Genomic DNA, 12858 nt, shown 5'->3' on the forward strand with positions numbered 1-12858 from the left:
TCTACATGCTCACAACGCCTCGCAACGAGCATGTAGATCGGCTATTTTCACAATTTCTGCCTTTGACAATTTGGCCAATGTTTAATTTGTCATTTTAGAGGTATTAAAAAGTCCTTAAATTGTCACTTTAGAAATGTGTATCTACTGTACCCTCTATACACTTAACTTCATGTTGGTTTATTTACTGTTGAGTGAGAAAACAATGTTTCACATTAAGTTAATCATCTGGGGACCCCCCAAATAAGGGGCCAGCCTATATACTAATGCAGCTAACTAACTGTTGCTTTAACATGTGTGGGGAACTGGGGATGTCTAGCTGCAGCTAGGCTAAGAGAATACAGTCTGGGGCAAGCTGGTGTTGGCTCCTCTGTCCCTCTGTCTCCCCCTGTTGTTAGTCAGTGGTCACTGCTGCAATCCACAGGGGGAAAAGTGTAATGTTAGCCCCTTGGCTTGACCTTTCTCACTGTCTGCATGTCTCGTCCATCTCTTCACAACACGTCCCCTGAGTGTTTCCCTCTGAGAATGACTCAGCGAGCTCAGGAGTCAGCGTTTAATGCTGGATCTGTGTCTGAACCGGACAGATCTCAGATCTTATTGTGTGTTCTCAAAAATCAATCAAATCGAACATATCTTATATATTAATTTAGTAGTAGTACATTTTGACACACGACCATATGTAGCTATTCTGTTAATATTCCTTTTTCTCTCAGGTGCTATCCTGGACAAACCTGAACCTCCTCCCACATTTCTGAAGCCCAGAACCATGTCCTCGTCATCAGGTACATATTTACCTGATAGCGAGGCAGATAAAGTGCATATTACAGGTGAATCGTTCACTTGCGGATACAAGCACCAAAATTGGCACACATACTCCTTAGGCATTGCTCTTTTCAGAAAACCATCTGGCCAAAAAAAAAATCAAGATGGCGGCCAATTTTCATGATGGCCGCCATTGAATATACAGTAATCTTGCATTCCGCAATAAAATCCCATAGACTTGTCCTATTTGAATGATTTTGGTGTCAAATCATACATTTATCACTATGTAGAATCCAAATTTGCACCCATGGACTTGCTCAATGGCTTCCTTGTACCATATATCAGTCCCGGAATCTTAATATTCTGCTAATAGTGTGGTGCGATGCGTCCAAAAAAACAGCTCCCGTAGGATTTTTGTGCTAAAATTGATCTTTTTGCAGATCCTGGTTCTATAGAGTCCAAACTATGAGAAAATGATGGGTGTCAACTTTTCCGGACCCCCACCCACTTTCTGGGGGTCATCTAGTTTGGGACCTCCCAGAACAATACGCCAGCCAGTAAATTTTTTATTAGGGTTGTTTTGTAGGTTTTAAAACATTCTGAGTTCATTTATTACACTTTTGAAGCAGCCAGAATAAGCTTTCTGACTTTTGGTTGGGGTATTTCCTCACCTGGGACCCCCCAGATGGACCCCTGAGCCTATCTCAGTACTCGCTCTAATCCTGCTCCAGAACAATGTCATATTAGATCATAATTGAAGCATAAAAGTTTTTTTCTGAAAACAAAAAAAAAAGTAGTAACAAATACCAGGGGTCTTCCACAGGGGCTTCGGGACCCCTGGGGGTCCTTGGAGTTACTACCTAGTGTGATAAGAAGTGTACTTCTAAGGATTTCTTTGCTAAAATGTATTTTTTTACTGCTTTGGCTTTTATAGGGACCAAACTGTCAGAAAATGATGGGTGTCAGATTTTCCTGACCCCAGCCCCCTTTCTGGGGGGTCATCTATTTTAGGACCTCGCAGAACAGTATGTCAGCCAGTTAATGTCCAATTTTCATAATATTAGAGTTGTTTTGAAGGTTTTAAAATATTCTAAGTTCATATATTGCACTTTTGAAGCAGCCAGAATAACCTTTATGACTTTTGGTGGGGGTCTCTCCTCACCTGGGACCCCCGGAATGACCCCTGAGCCAATCTCAGTACAGTCCTTGCTCTGCTCCTGCTCCAGAACAGTGTCAAATTAGATCATAATTGAAGCATAAAAGCTTTTGTACCTGTACCTGGGCTCTGTAGCTAATACCTTCCACAGGGTCCGGGACCCCCAGGTGTCCTCAGCGTTACTACAGGGGGCCATCCAAATGGCTGTTTCAGTTTAGGCCCTATTCTTGCAAGAATAATATTAGAAACTGTTAGTTTTATGTATCCTGGGTTTATGTAGTGTACTTGATGGTTTATTAGTATTCTCAGTATTATTTACTAGTAAGATGCCTCAGGGTGCCAATTCTTTGCCATTTGGCCAGTGATGTATCGGACCTGTTACCCATATATGGAGACCCCTGGTACCCATATATGGAGATCCATGTACTGTATATGGAGATATGCTGTGAGAGCCCAAACATGCTTACTCAGTTATTTGTTATGTGAAAGTCCTATGATGTCCATGACAACTGACAACATACCCTTTTATGCCCATACATGGAGATCCCTGTCTGTAGAACCAGTCACACAGATATGGGCTGTCTTGGCCATCTGTCTTTGCCATATATGGATTCTGTTAGTGTGGTATGTGGCCAATGTGGCCTCCATATATGGGCATTCCCATATGAAGTCCTGTTAGATATGGGCTTAATATTGAAGACATCAGGGAACTTCATATATGGACCTTGTCATACATCTTGAATCTATGACCTCAGCATCAAAGGCTGGATTGGGGTATGTCCCTGTGACAAACTATTATCATGTCCACTAGGGGTACTTAATGTACATCAAGCAGCCTCACAGAAACAGGACATAGACTCCTGCCCTATGAGCCTCAGGGCTGGGCAGTGGGTTGCCTTTGGCCAAAGACAGAACTTAAAGTGGATTCCTGTTCATGACCTGTGTTGCACTCTTGCAGAAAAGAGCAAAGGGATGCTCTTCTTCCATGCCTTCATTGGCTGCGATGTTGTTTCAGCATTCCGCGGAAAGGGGAAGAAGTCTGCGTGGCAAACCTGGAATGTTTGTGATGAGGCTTCCGGTGTCTTCAGCAAACTCAGCCATTACTTACCCACCTGTAGTGGATGATGAAGACCTGAAAACCTTGGAGAAGTTTGTGGTCATGATGTACGACCGATCCAGCACAGCTGAAGGTGTCAATGATAAGAGGTTGGACTTGTTTGCTCGGAAGCAGAGGCCATACAAAGCCATTCCTCCAACGCAAGCAGCACTGAAGCAACATGTGAAGCGCGCTTCCTATCAAGCGGCCTGCATCTGGAGTCAGTCAACAGTATGTCAACCAGAAATGCAGACTCCTGACAACTGGGGCTGGACCAAGAAAGGAGATCTGTGGCAGATTGATTGGACTGAGCTCCCACCCATTGCAGAGAGTTGCCAGCAGCTGACCAAGTGTGGATGCAAGTTGGAATGCTGCAGTCGATGCAAATGCTACCGCTTTGGTCTGACCTGCACGGCACTGTGCAGCTGCAGGTGCGAGGTTTAGAAGCGTTGTAGTCTAGGCCTACTATACTATTGTACTATACTGCCTAGGCCCTAGATAGAAAAAAAAAAAAAAAAAAAAAGACAAAACAAAAAACTACCTCCTGCCTCGACGGGATCATCACCTTATCGTGGTGAGGCAGTTTGCGTGTCTCCATGACCCCCAGAGCTATGTCGGCAGGAGTCTTGTACTCCTGGCAGGGTTACCCAAGTCGAAAAGGTCGAAGAATAGAGAATAGACAAAGAGTGATCCCACGGCGCTATTATATCTACCATGCATTTTAGCCGCCCCCCCCCCCCCCCCCCCCCCCACACACACACACACACACATACACATACACACTATAAACCTCTAACAATACTAAGATATACACTACCACCCATTTTACCCGAGTCAGACATAACACAAACCTCTAATTTTGCAGAATATTAGGATTCCGGGACTGATATATGGTACAAGGAAGACAGTGAGTAAGTCCATGGGTCCAAATTTGGATTCTACATAGTGAAAAATGTATGATTTGACACCAAGATCATTCAAATAGGACAGGTCTATGGTATTTTATTGCGGAATGCAAGATTACTGTATATTCAATGGCGGCCATCTTGAAAAATGGCCGCCATCTTGAAATTTTATTTGGCCAGATGGTTTTATGAAAAGAGCAATCCCTAAGGAGTATGTGTGCCAATTTTGGTGCTTGTATCCGCAAGTGAACGATTGTTTCTGTTATCTGCCCGGCTATGAGTATTTAATATATGAACAGGATATTGCAAATTGCAACGTGGCAATTTTCAAATGTAATTTACAGACCACGACTCTCTCCTCTCACCATAACCTTCCACCCTCTCTCTTTCTTGCACACGTCCCCAAACCAATCCTTGCCTCTTACCCTTTTCCCACTCTTTTCTTTCTTTATCCCCTTCTTACTCTTTCTCGTACTCCTCTTCTCTCCCTGGTTCTCACTCAGACAACAGGCGTCCCATGCGAGCTGTGGAACCCCTCCGTTCAGATCCTCCCCTCCACCCCAAACCGGTGGTTCCTGAGCGGCCTGTGGGCCCCCTGCCCCCTAAACCTGTCATCGCTGCCAAGCCCTGCCTCCCCACCCCGGCTGCCCCTGGAGGAGGAGGCCCCCCGGCTCTCCAGACCACCGCGCCTCCCCTCCAGCATGCCTTCCATGCTTCCCAGCACCTCACCAGCTCCGCTCCTCGTACCACCTCCCCAGGGCTAGTCCAGCCATGGCTCCCCAACCTGGACAGGAGGCCAGGGGAGATGGAGGACTCCAAAACACAGACGCTGGTAATTCTACATTTATTACTGTAAAAGGAACATTCTTTCTTCACAAAATGTCTTCTTTTGGACAAAGTCAAGAAAATTAAGAAAGTCTGGTATGGACAATTAATAGTTTTGTTTGTTTGTTTGGTATTTGGATAATACCCACTCGGCCCACCTTTTGCTTTTCTGATCCTTCCCGTGGTTTCTATCTTTGCATTTCCCATCAAGGGTTTTTCCTTGTGAGTGTTCCCTTGCCTGAGTGAGGGTCTAAGCTGGTTTGTAATTTGTTATGCATTGTGGGCCTTTTCACTATTTTTCGTTGAATGTATCATCTTATGTTGAAAGAATTGCCCTCTCTGTGTAGAAATCCATGCCTTTACGCCACATCTCCAGTACTGCCTTTTGTATGCTTAGTTTAGTGTGTTATCAAGTACTGAAAATAGCCAACCTCCAAGCTTACAACACGTATTTTCACCAAAAGGCCCTTTTAGCAATGTCAGCCCTTGCCTCTCTAACATTCTCTGCACGTCCCTGTTTGTTTTCTTATCCGACACCTAGAATGGAAGCCATGAGGAGCATGTGGTCCAGGCAGCGGGGCAGAAAGACAGCCCTGGTCCAACCTCAGCTCCGTCCCCACGCAGAGACACCCCACCTGCCCCGTCACCACGGAGAGGCCCCAGTGCACAGGGCCGCTCTGAGAGAGCACAATCAGTCACTGATGGTAGGCGTGGTAGTCAGCTCAGAATAATGCTCTGGTTCAGGGGTTCCCCAAATTATGTTGTGGTTGTGGGGTCCCCAGGTGATTAGCTTAATGTCATTTCTTTTTTCTCACTCAATGGTAAACAAACCAACGCACAGTATAAGTGTATACAGGGTATCTGCACATTTATAAGGTGACAATTTAAGGACTTTCATGACCGTTTTAATACCAAACTGGCCAAACTGTCAAGTAAGCAAGAGGCGAACATCGTGAAAATAGCCGATTTACATGCTACATCTGCTATTTTCACAATATCTGTGGAACCGAGTCAAGTGCTTGTCAGGGTGGGGGACCCCAGTTCATATATGTTTATTTTGGGGGTCACGGCCTAAAAAAAAATGAGAACCTCTGCTCTGGTCCATAGTGTTGGCCAGTTCTCTCATGTATTTCTGCATTGACGGAGGTTTTCGTTGTCTACCGTCTAAACTGTAGTGAAAATAAAGAATATCATTTTGCTACTCAAGAAAAATGAGGGTAAACAAATGAACTGTTCTGCTGCCCTTGACGACGCTCACCGTCAGTGAAAGGGTTAATACCATGGCGCCGTTGACGGCGAGGACTGTCAATCTTACTGTATATACAGTAAAGATATTATTACTTACTGTACGTCGCTCCGGTCCCGCCCGCATCGGTAATGTCCGCGATTTGTTTACAACGCACGTCGGGCGTGCACGCGAAGTTAACGTCCTCCATAGTAAATCCATTGAGAGGCCCATAAAGAGACTTCATTTTCTCCAAAAGGGACATTCTTATACAAAGGATGGTCTCCACTCTCCATACTTGTACACAAAAGCTGGGCGCAGCCATGTTCTCTTCTGGGCTCACACTGTCATGTGACTAGATGACGTAATCGTTGCCGTCAAGTGATAATCCAAAAAAACTAAAACAACCCCCTTCCGGCCCTTCAAAATAATAGCGGAGGCCTATGGAGGAAACGGCGTGGCACCAAGGCACCAAGCAAACCTTCAGATTAAGAGGCAGTAGTTGTGTTAAGATGGAGAAACTTTATGTCGATTTGGCTTTATTCTACTCTAACAAGTAATCTGACCATGTTTGCAAATATATATTAAATATACATTTTATGTTACTGTATCTGGAAGGCTGTTAGAGGAATTGAACTGTGGAACCAGCCTCTATGAATCCTATTGAATCTGGTCTTGACCTCTGTGCAGTGCAAAGTTGAAACCTATATAGTGTTTAACCTTTGTGTGTAGTAATTCATTTGGAAGTTATTAATCTATGTGCATTTATTATGTGTCTGTATAACTCTATATTACACTATATTTGTGTGCGGAGAAGAATTGTCCTCCCACCTCATCGCTCTGTGTGCGTGTGTATGCTCCTCCAGAGAGTCTCCCTAAACCCCGCCCACGAATGAAACCCCTCCCACAACGGCGAGCAGTGTCAGTCCACGAAGACGCTCTTACAATGACTCAAGGTGAGGACAATATGTATGTATGTACAGTATGTGTGTATATGTATTTAGGTCATACATGGGCAACTGGCGGCCCGCAGGTTGATACATTATTGATTTCAGCTGTTACAATTCCAAACATGACCTGCTTTAATTACGTCAGTCTATATTAGTAGCTTAATGGCTAGTATAGGAGTATTAAAATGTCTTGTTTCATGTCCAATGTATTTGTATTTAAGTTCATGAAGTTAACATGAGTATATAACTAAATGCGTTTGAAATTAAATAAAAAATTACATTTTACATTCCAATTAAAAAATAACAAACAATTATTCAGGATTCCAATTCAAAAGAAGCAAAAATAGCCGATCTACAAGCTCAAAGCTCATCGCAGCGCGATGCGTTTTGAGCTTGTAGATCTGCTATTTTTGCTTCTTTTGTATAAGATACTAGAATGACAAAGTAGGACATAGCAATATGCAATGTGGCCCTCTGGAGTGAAGGTTCAAATATAGTGGCCCTCGCCATCATCAATGTTGCCCACCCCTGATTTAGGTCTACTGTATGTATGTATGTATGTATGTATGTATGTATGTACAAGTGAGTGAATGAGTTTGAGTCTACATGTTTAAGATCAGATGTCTGTGTAGACTCATAGAGCTATCTTTTTCCTTCTCTCTCCTCTGGTTCAGAGCTGAAGGCAGTGTTAGAGAGATCGCCACTCCGTCACCGTGGCAACAGAGGTGATCTGCCTACTTGCACTGAAGACACGCCCACAGGAGAGGACACAGTGGAGTTGAGAGACAGAGGTGAGGAGAGTGTCTGTCTGTCTCCAACTCAGCGATCCCCAACCTGTGGACCGTGAGGATATTGCAAGAGGGCCCCCAAATAATTGGCAAAAAGCAAAGATTTGAATGATGATATCTTACAATAAATGCAACAAGTCTCTGTGAGCGTGCGTGCGTGACTGCGTGTATGTATGTATGTACGTATGTAATTCGCGTATCTCGAGAACCGTTCGTCCCACCGGCTTCCGGAGGAACCGGCGCAAGTGCTGACTCATTGTGAAATCACTTCATAAAAGGCTCTGACATCATGTACGCCACATGAGTCAACAAAAAATCTCTGTGAGTGTGTATGTATGTATGTAATCCGCGTATCTCGAGAACCGTTCGTCCCACCGGTTTCAAATCGGCGACCCGACCCGATACGCGATTTCCTGGAACCGGCGCGAATTCTCCGTATGCGGAGCTGATGTCTGACATCAGGGTTTTCCGGAACCGTTACTGTGTCTGCAGAGATTTCCATATATGGGCCTAAAATGCGGAGTGCAGTGCCCGGTCTCGGCCCGACCCGATATGCGGTTTTCCGGAACGGGCGCGAAACGTTCGGAATCTCCGTATGCGGAGCTGATTGTTGACATCAGGCTGTTCCGGAGGAACCTGCGCAAGCGCTGACTCATTTTGACATCACTTCATAAAAGACTCTGACATCACGTACGCCACATGAGTCAACAAAAAATGTATGTATGTATGTATGTATGTAATCCGCGTATCTCTAGAAACGTTCGTCCCACCGGCTTCAAATTCGGCACGCGCGTTCCCTGCTGCAGCAGGTAGTGGGGACCCGACCCGATACGCGATTTTCCGGAAACCGGCGTGAAAGGTTCGGATTCTCCGTATGCAGAGCTGATGTCTGACAACAGGGATTTCCGGAACCGGCACTGTGTCTGCAAAGATCCCATATGGGCATAACATGGAAGCAGACAGACAGATACAGATATCTCCATATATGGGCATAAACAAATGGTCAAAACGGGTCCTATGACAACAGGCACAAGTGGAACCGGCACAAGCGCTGACTCATTGTGACATCACTTCTGCTGACTCATTCTGACATCACTCCTGTGCAAATAGATTCCTCCGCATTTTCACTTTGCACTCTAGGTCAAGTATGCAGAGCTGATGTCTGACATCAGGGTTTTCCGGAACCGGCACAAAAGGCTCTGACATCACGTACGCCACATGAGTCAATACAAACTTCAGCACGCGCGTTCCCCGCCGCAGCGACCCGATACGTGGTTCTTTCCGGAACCGCCACAAAGTTTCGGAATCTCCGCATACGGAGCTGATGTTTGACATCAGATCTCCATATACGGGCATAAAATGGACGCAGACAGACAGATATAGATATCTCTATATATATGGTCATAAATGGACCCAGGCAAAAAGATGGTCAAAGAAGGTCCTATGACAACAGGTATAATAGTTATAATAGAGCAATATTTCAAGTGGGCCTTGATCCTGCTCTAAATTAAATCTTTTTGTCTCTTTCAAATACCCAGCTGACAAAGCACAGCGGCAGAGCTCAAAGAAAGAGGAGGAGGAAGAGAGGGATAATAGGGAAGAGAATAAGATGGAGAAAAGGAGGACAGGTCATGGACTAACAACAGTCAATGAAGCAGCTCCAGCAGCTGTTGAGACGCCCAGCTTAGAGGCTGCGGAGCCAGACGCCGCCTCAGCCATCCCCCCTCCCGCCCCCCTGTCACTTAGGCCAGCATCGGCAGCGCTGGCCTCCGAAAAAGTCCAGTCACCCCAAGAGAAGTCCCCAGCGCCAAGCACAACCACGACCCTGTCTCACGCCGTAGACAAACCCCACGTGACACCGTCCCAAGAAAAGAGCCCAAGCACAACCCCAGCCACGGCAGACGTCGGAGAAAGCACACAGGAGGAGAGGGGAGAGACAGTCTCAAGACAGCACACAGAGAAGGCAGAACCACCAGACCAAAGAACTGAAACCCTCCTCTTCAAATGACACACAATAGGCTATCCTAAGGAGAGAGACCTAGGAGGGAGGCAAAGGAGGGACCATCAGTGACATCGGCCAAATCAAAGCCTGGGACTGTACAAAAACTGCGTGTTGGCATGTTTTGCTCGCTTTGTATGAAAAAAAAAAACATTAGTCAGATGTTTGAGAATTATTCACTGCGCACTTCATCAAAAAGGATGAATAATTTTCAATGTGTTAAGCGTGTGTTTATTGACCAAACAGCACGTGATGTGACAAAGGTGCACTAACAACATGTTGAAACATCACAGCTTGTCATTAATACATTATGGGGGTTATTCATGAAACACAATGGTAATTAAGTTCTGTCATGAGTAATCTGTGACACCGTAAACAATGAATAAGAAATGGTTAATAAATGTACCTTGACAGTGATCGCTGTGTAGGAATAACGTTACCATCGCCCTGTTCTGGAGTATTGTTCAGATGACAGTGAAATTCATATGCTGATTGAGCATTGCATATTTAATGCACTATTGGTGTTCCACACCTGTGTAGATGTTCCATGGACATTGGACAATTCTCAATTTTTTCAAGTGTCAAGACACAGTTCTTGTCAGCATTGTGTTTTAAAAGGGGAAGTTGTGAAATATGTGTTCCTAAAGAAACCGATGATTCCCTGGCCTGCCTTGTGATACCCTTTTAATGTGATTTCTTGAAACATCAGTAAGACTGAAAGAACATTTCCAGGCCATGATGTACAGTACGATTATGAATCACTGTGGCAATGTGCCAAAGGGCAAATGAGGCAGTTGCACTGAAAACGCCAACACGGAAACAAGTAAAACAAGAGCCAGTCATTAATATTTATGAATGAATTCGTAATCATGTGACGGTCTCAAGCCCTTCGTGATGAACCCTGCCAGTAATTCTTGAGACCTTGTGTTGAAAACAGGGACGTGCTGGGCCCCTGATTCAGCCTGGGAAAAAGAGTTGGAGAGGCCCTCATTGCGCGCTATAGAGAGAGCTCTCTCTCTATAGCGCTGCTGCTACTCAAAGATTTGCCATTTCAGATCATGACAAGTGACAAGCCAGTGGGCCAATTACATGAATTAGGCCTATATTTTGTTGTTGTCGGGTGGAAAACTTGTACTTGTATGTATTTATCATTAAAAAAATGATTTAAACTAGTGAAAAGAGCCGATCTACAAGCACACAACGCCTCGCACCGCAAGGTGTTGTGTGCTTGTAGATCTGCTGTTTTCACTACTTTTGTGCAAACCGTTTAATTTTTACTTTTGTGCAAACAGTTTAATTTTTTCCTAATGGCCCGGCCTGGACCGGCCGAGAATGAACCGGCCGTTCGGGAGTTGTCCCGCTTTTCCCAATGGCCAGCATGTCCCTGGTTGAAAACGCACAGAGATGTTGTTGAAAATGACAGGTTCTTTGTCAGAGAGTATCATCTATTCTGTACACCCCAGTTTTGTGTCCCCGTGATGTCGACGACCAGACTTTCCTCCTCTTTCTGGGTGAGAGTTTATTTTCTACTGTCATGTCTATCTTTGCACGCCAGCCAGAATATGTACAAATACATACATAAAGGTAACAAAAAAACTGATATTATGAGCAAAATGTTTTAAAAGAGAGTATAAATCCATATACTTGTTAATAATTATTAAAAAATGATTGAGATGTGTAAAGTTTTGTGGTCTTGGGGTTTTGGTTCTGTGTGTGGGTATAATAGTTCAACTCATAGCATACAGCAGGGGCGTCACAAGGGGGGGGGGGGGGGGAGTGGGACTGAGTTACTAGGGCCCAAGGTGGAGGGGCCTGGAATTATTTTATACTTTAGCTATTGAAAAAATAGCAGATATCTCTGTAGGTCACGCCTGACACTATGGTTCCCCTGACACTGTGACATCACAGCTGTGGCTGGTCAGGGGAACCACTCTTAACCGAATGGGTTTGACACTCTGACATCACGCTCTGGCTTCACTGTGATGGCACACTAACGGAATCCCTTTCATGCCCATATATGGAGTTCCCTGATGTCATCAATATTAAGCCCAGATGAGTCATCATCACTTTTCACAGTTTTGTTGGTCCGTTTTCTAGCCCAAGGAATGTTTTTCGTGCAAAACAAATGCTTGCAATGGATTCAGAATCATGAAAACCCCCCAGTTTGACCCCTCACATGCTACTTAAAGCAGATTTTCTTTTTTTGGGGGGGCGGTGGTAAACCGCTCCTATACGTGGCTGTGCGTGTGTCCGTAGCCTTTTTCCTCAGCGTTTTGCCATAGCAAAATGTGTGTACGTAGCATCATGTTTGTCTAGTGATGTCATATGTCGTATGTCTGTCGCTTTTTTCCTCAGTGTTTTGCCATAGCAAAACGTGTGTGTGTAGCATAGCCTGTACATCCTAGACTCAAATCCTAGTCTGAAGACGTTATGCAAGCACGACCACCGCTCTCTTCACATTGGGTGTGTTTTTTTAATATATATATATATATATATATATATATATATATATATATATTTTGTTTTTGTTTTCCTGTGTAGGGGAGTCAATGGGACAGTGAATATGTATATGGCCATTTTGCGATGTTTTCGGCAGAGCAGGCGGTGAGAGGTCCACACATTCTGTGGACCTTAATGACCAAACTAATAGATAAAACAGAAATAAAAAGTGTGGCAGAACATCACAGGTCCTCTCCCATTTTGAGGGACTGGGTCCCCGGCTAAAAAGCCTACTTTTGCCTTTTTTTTCTCTATTTACTTTTTTTACCATGGTGTTTGGTATTGATTAGCAAACATTAGTTACTGATGAACATGGAGAAAAGGAAGAGAAAACAAAGTATTGTTCATGGTGAAATCCTTTGGTAAAGGATGTTTGAAACAGGGACATTTTAGTGTTTTAGAGAAGTCTGGCCTACATGTAGCAGCAGAGCCTTTCTATGTGAGTAGACATGCACAATAGCAGCACCCTGACTCTGTCTGACAAGGTTGCTTTGACCTGAATGGAATGGAGTCTATCAGTATCATTGGCAACACCTGTAGGCTACAGGATGTAATATTACCCTACTATTTATGTAAACTAGCGCAGGCCCATATTTGTGTGTGTGTGTGTGTGTGTGTGTGTGCGCGCGTGCGTGTGTGTGTGTGTGTGTGTAGTT

The 12858-nt window shown here is 44.5% G+C and overlaps 1 protein-coding gene across 1 annotated transcript in view; it reads left to right on the top strand.

The window, feature by feature from the left end:
• Positions 1-10047, top strand: part of carmil2 (capping protein regulator and myosin 1 linker 2) — a gene marked incomplete at its 5' end in the record, with an annotated part of 61083 nt that extends 51036 nt beyond the window's left edge. Inside the window, 6 exons of the mRNA XM_080737151.1 lie at positions 711-779; positions 4420-4748; positions 5283-5445; positions 6833-6922; positions 7591-7707; positions 9243-10047. Coding sequence (XP_080593277.1) covers positions 711-779; positions 4420-4748; positions 5283-5445; positions 6833-6922; positions 7591-7707; positions 9243-9712 — 1238 coding nt within the window. The 3' untranslated portion in view covers positions 9713-10047. The remainder of the gene's footprint in view (positions 1-710; positions 780-4419; positions 4749-5282; positions 5446-6832; positions 6923-7590; positions 7708-9242) is intronic.
• Positions 10048-12858: the final 2811 nt, after the last annotated feature.

This window comes from Nannobrachium achirus (assembly GCF_963921795.1).
Source record: "Nannobrachium achirus genome assembly, chromosome: 11".
Classification (NCBI taxonomy): domain Eukaryota; kingdom Metazoa; phylum Chordata; class Actinopteri; order Myctophiformes; family Myctophidae; genus Nannobrachium; species Nannobrachium achirus.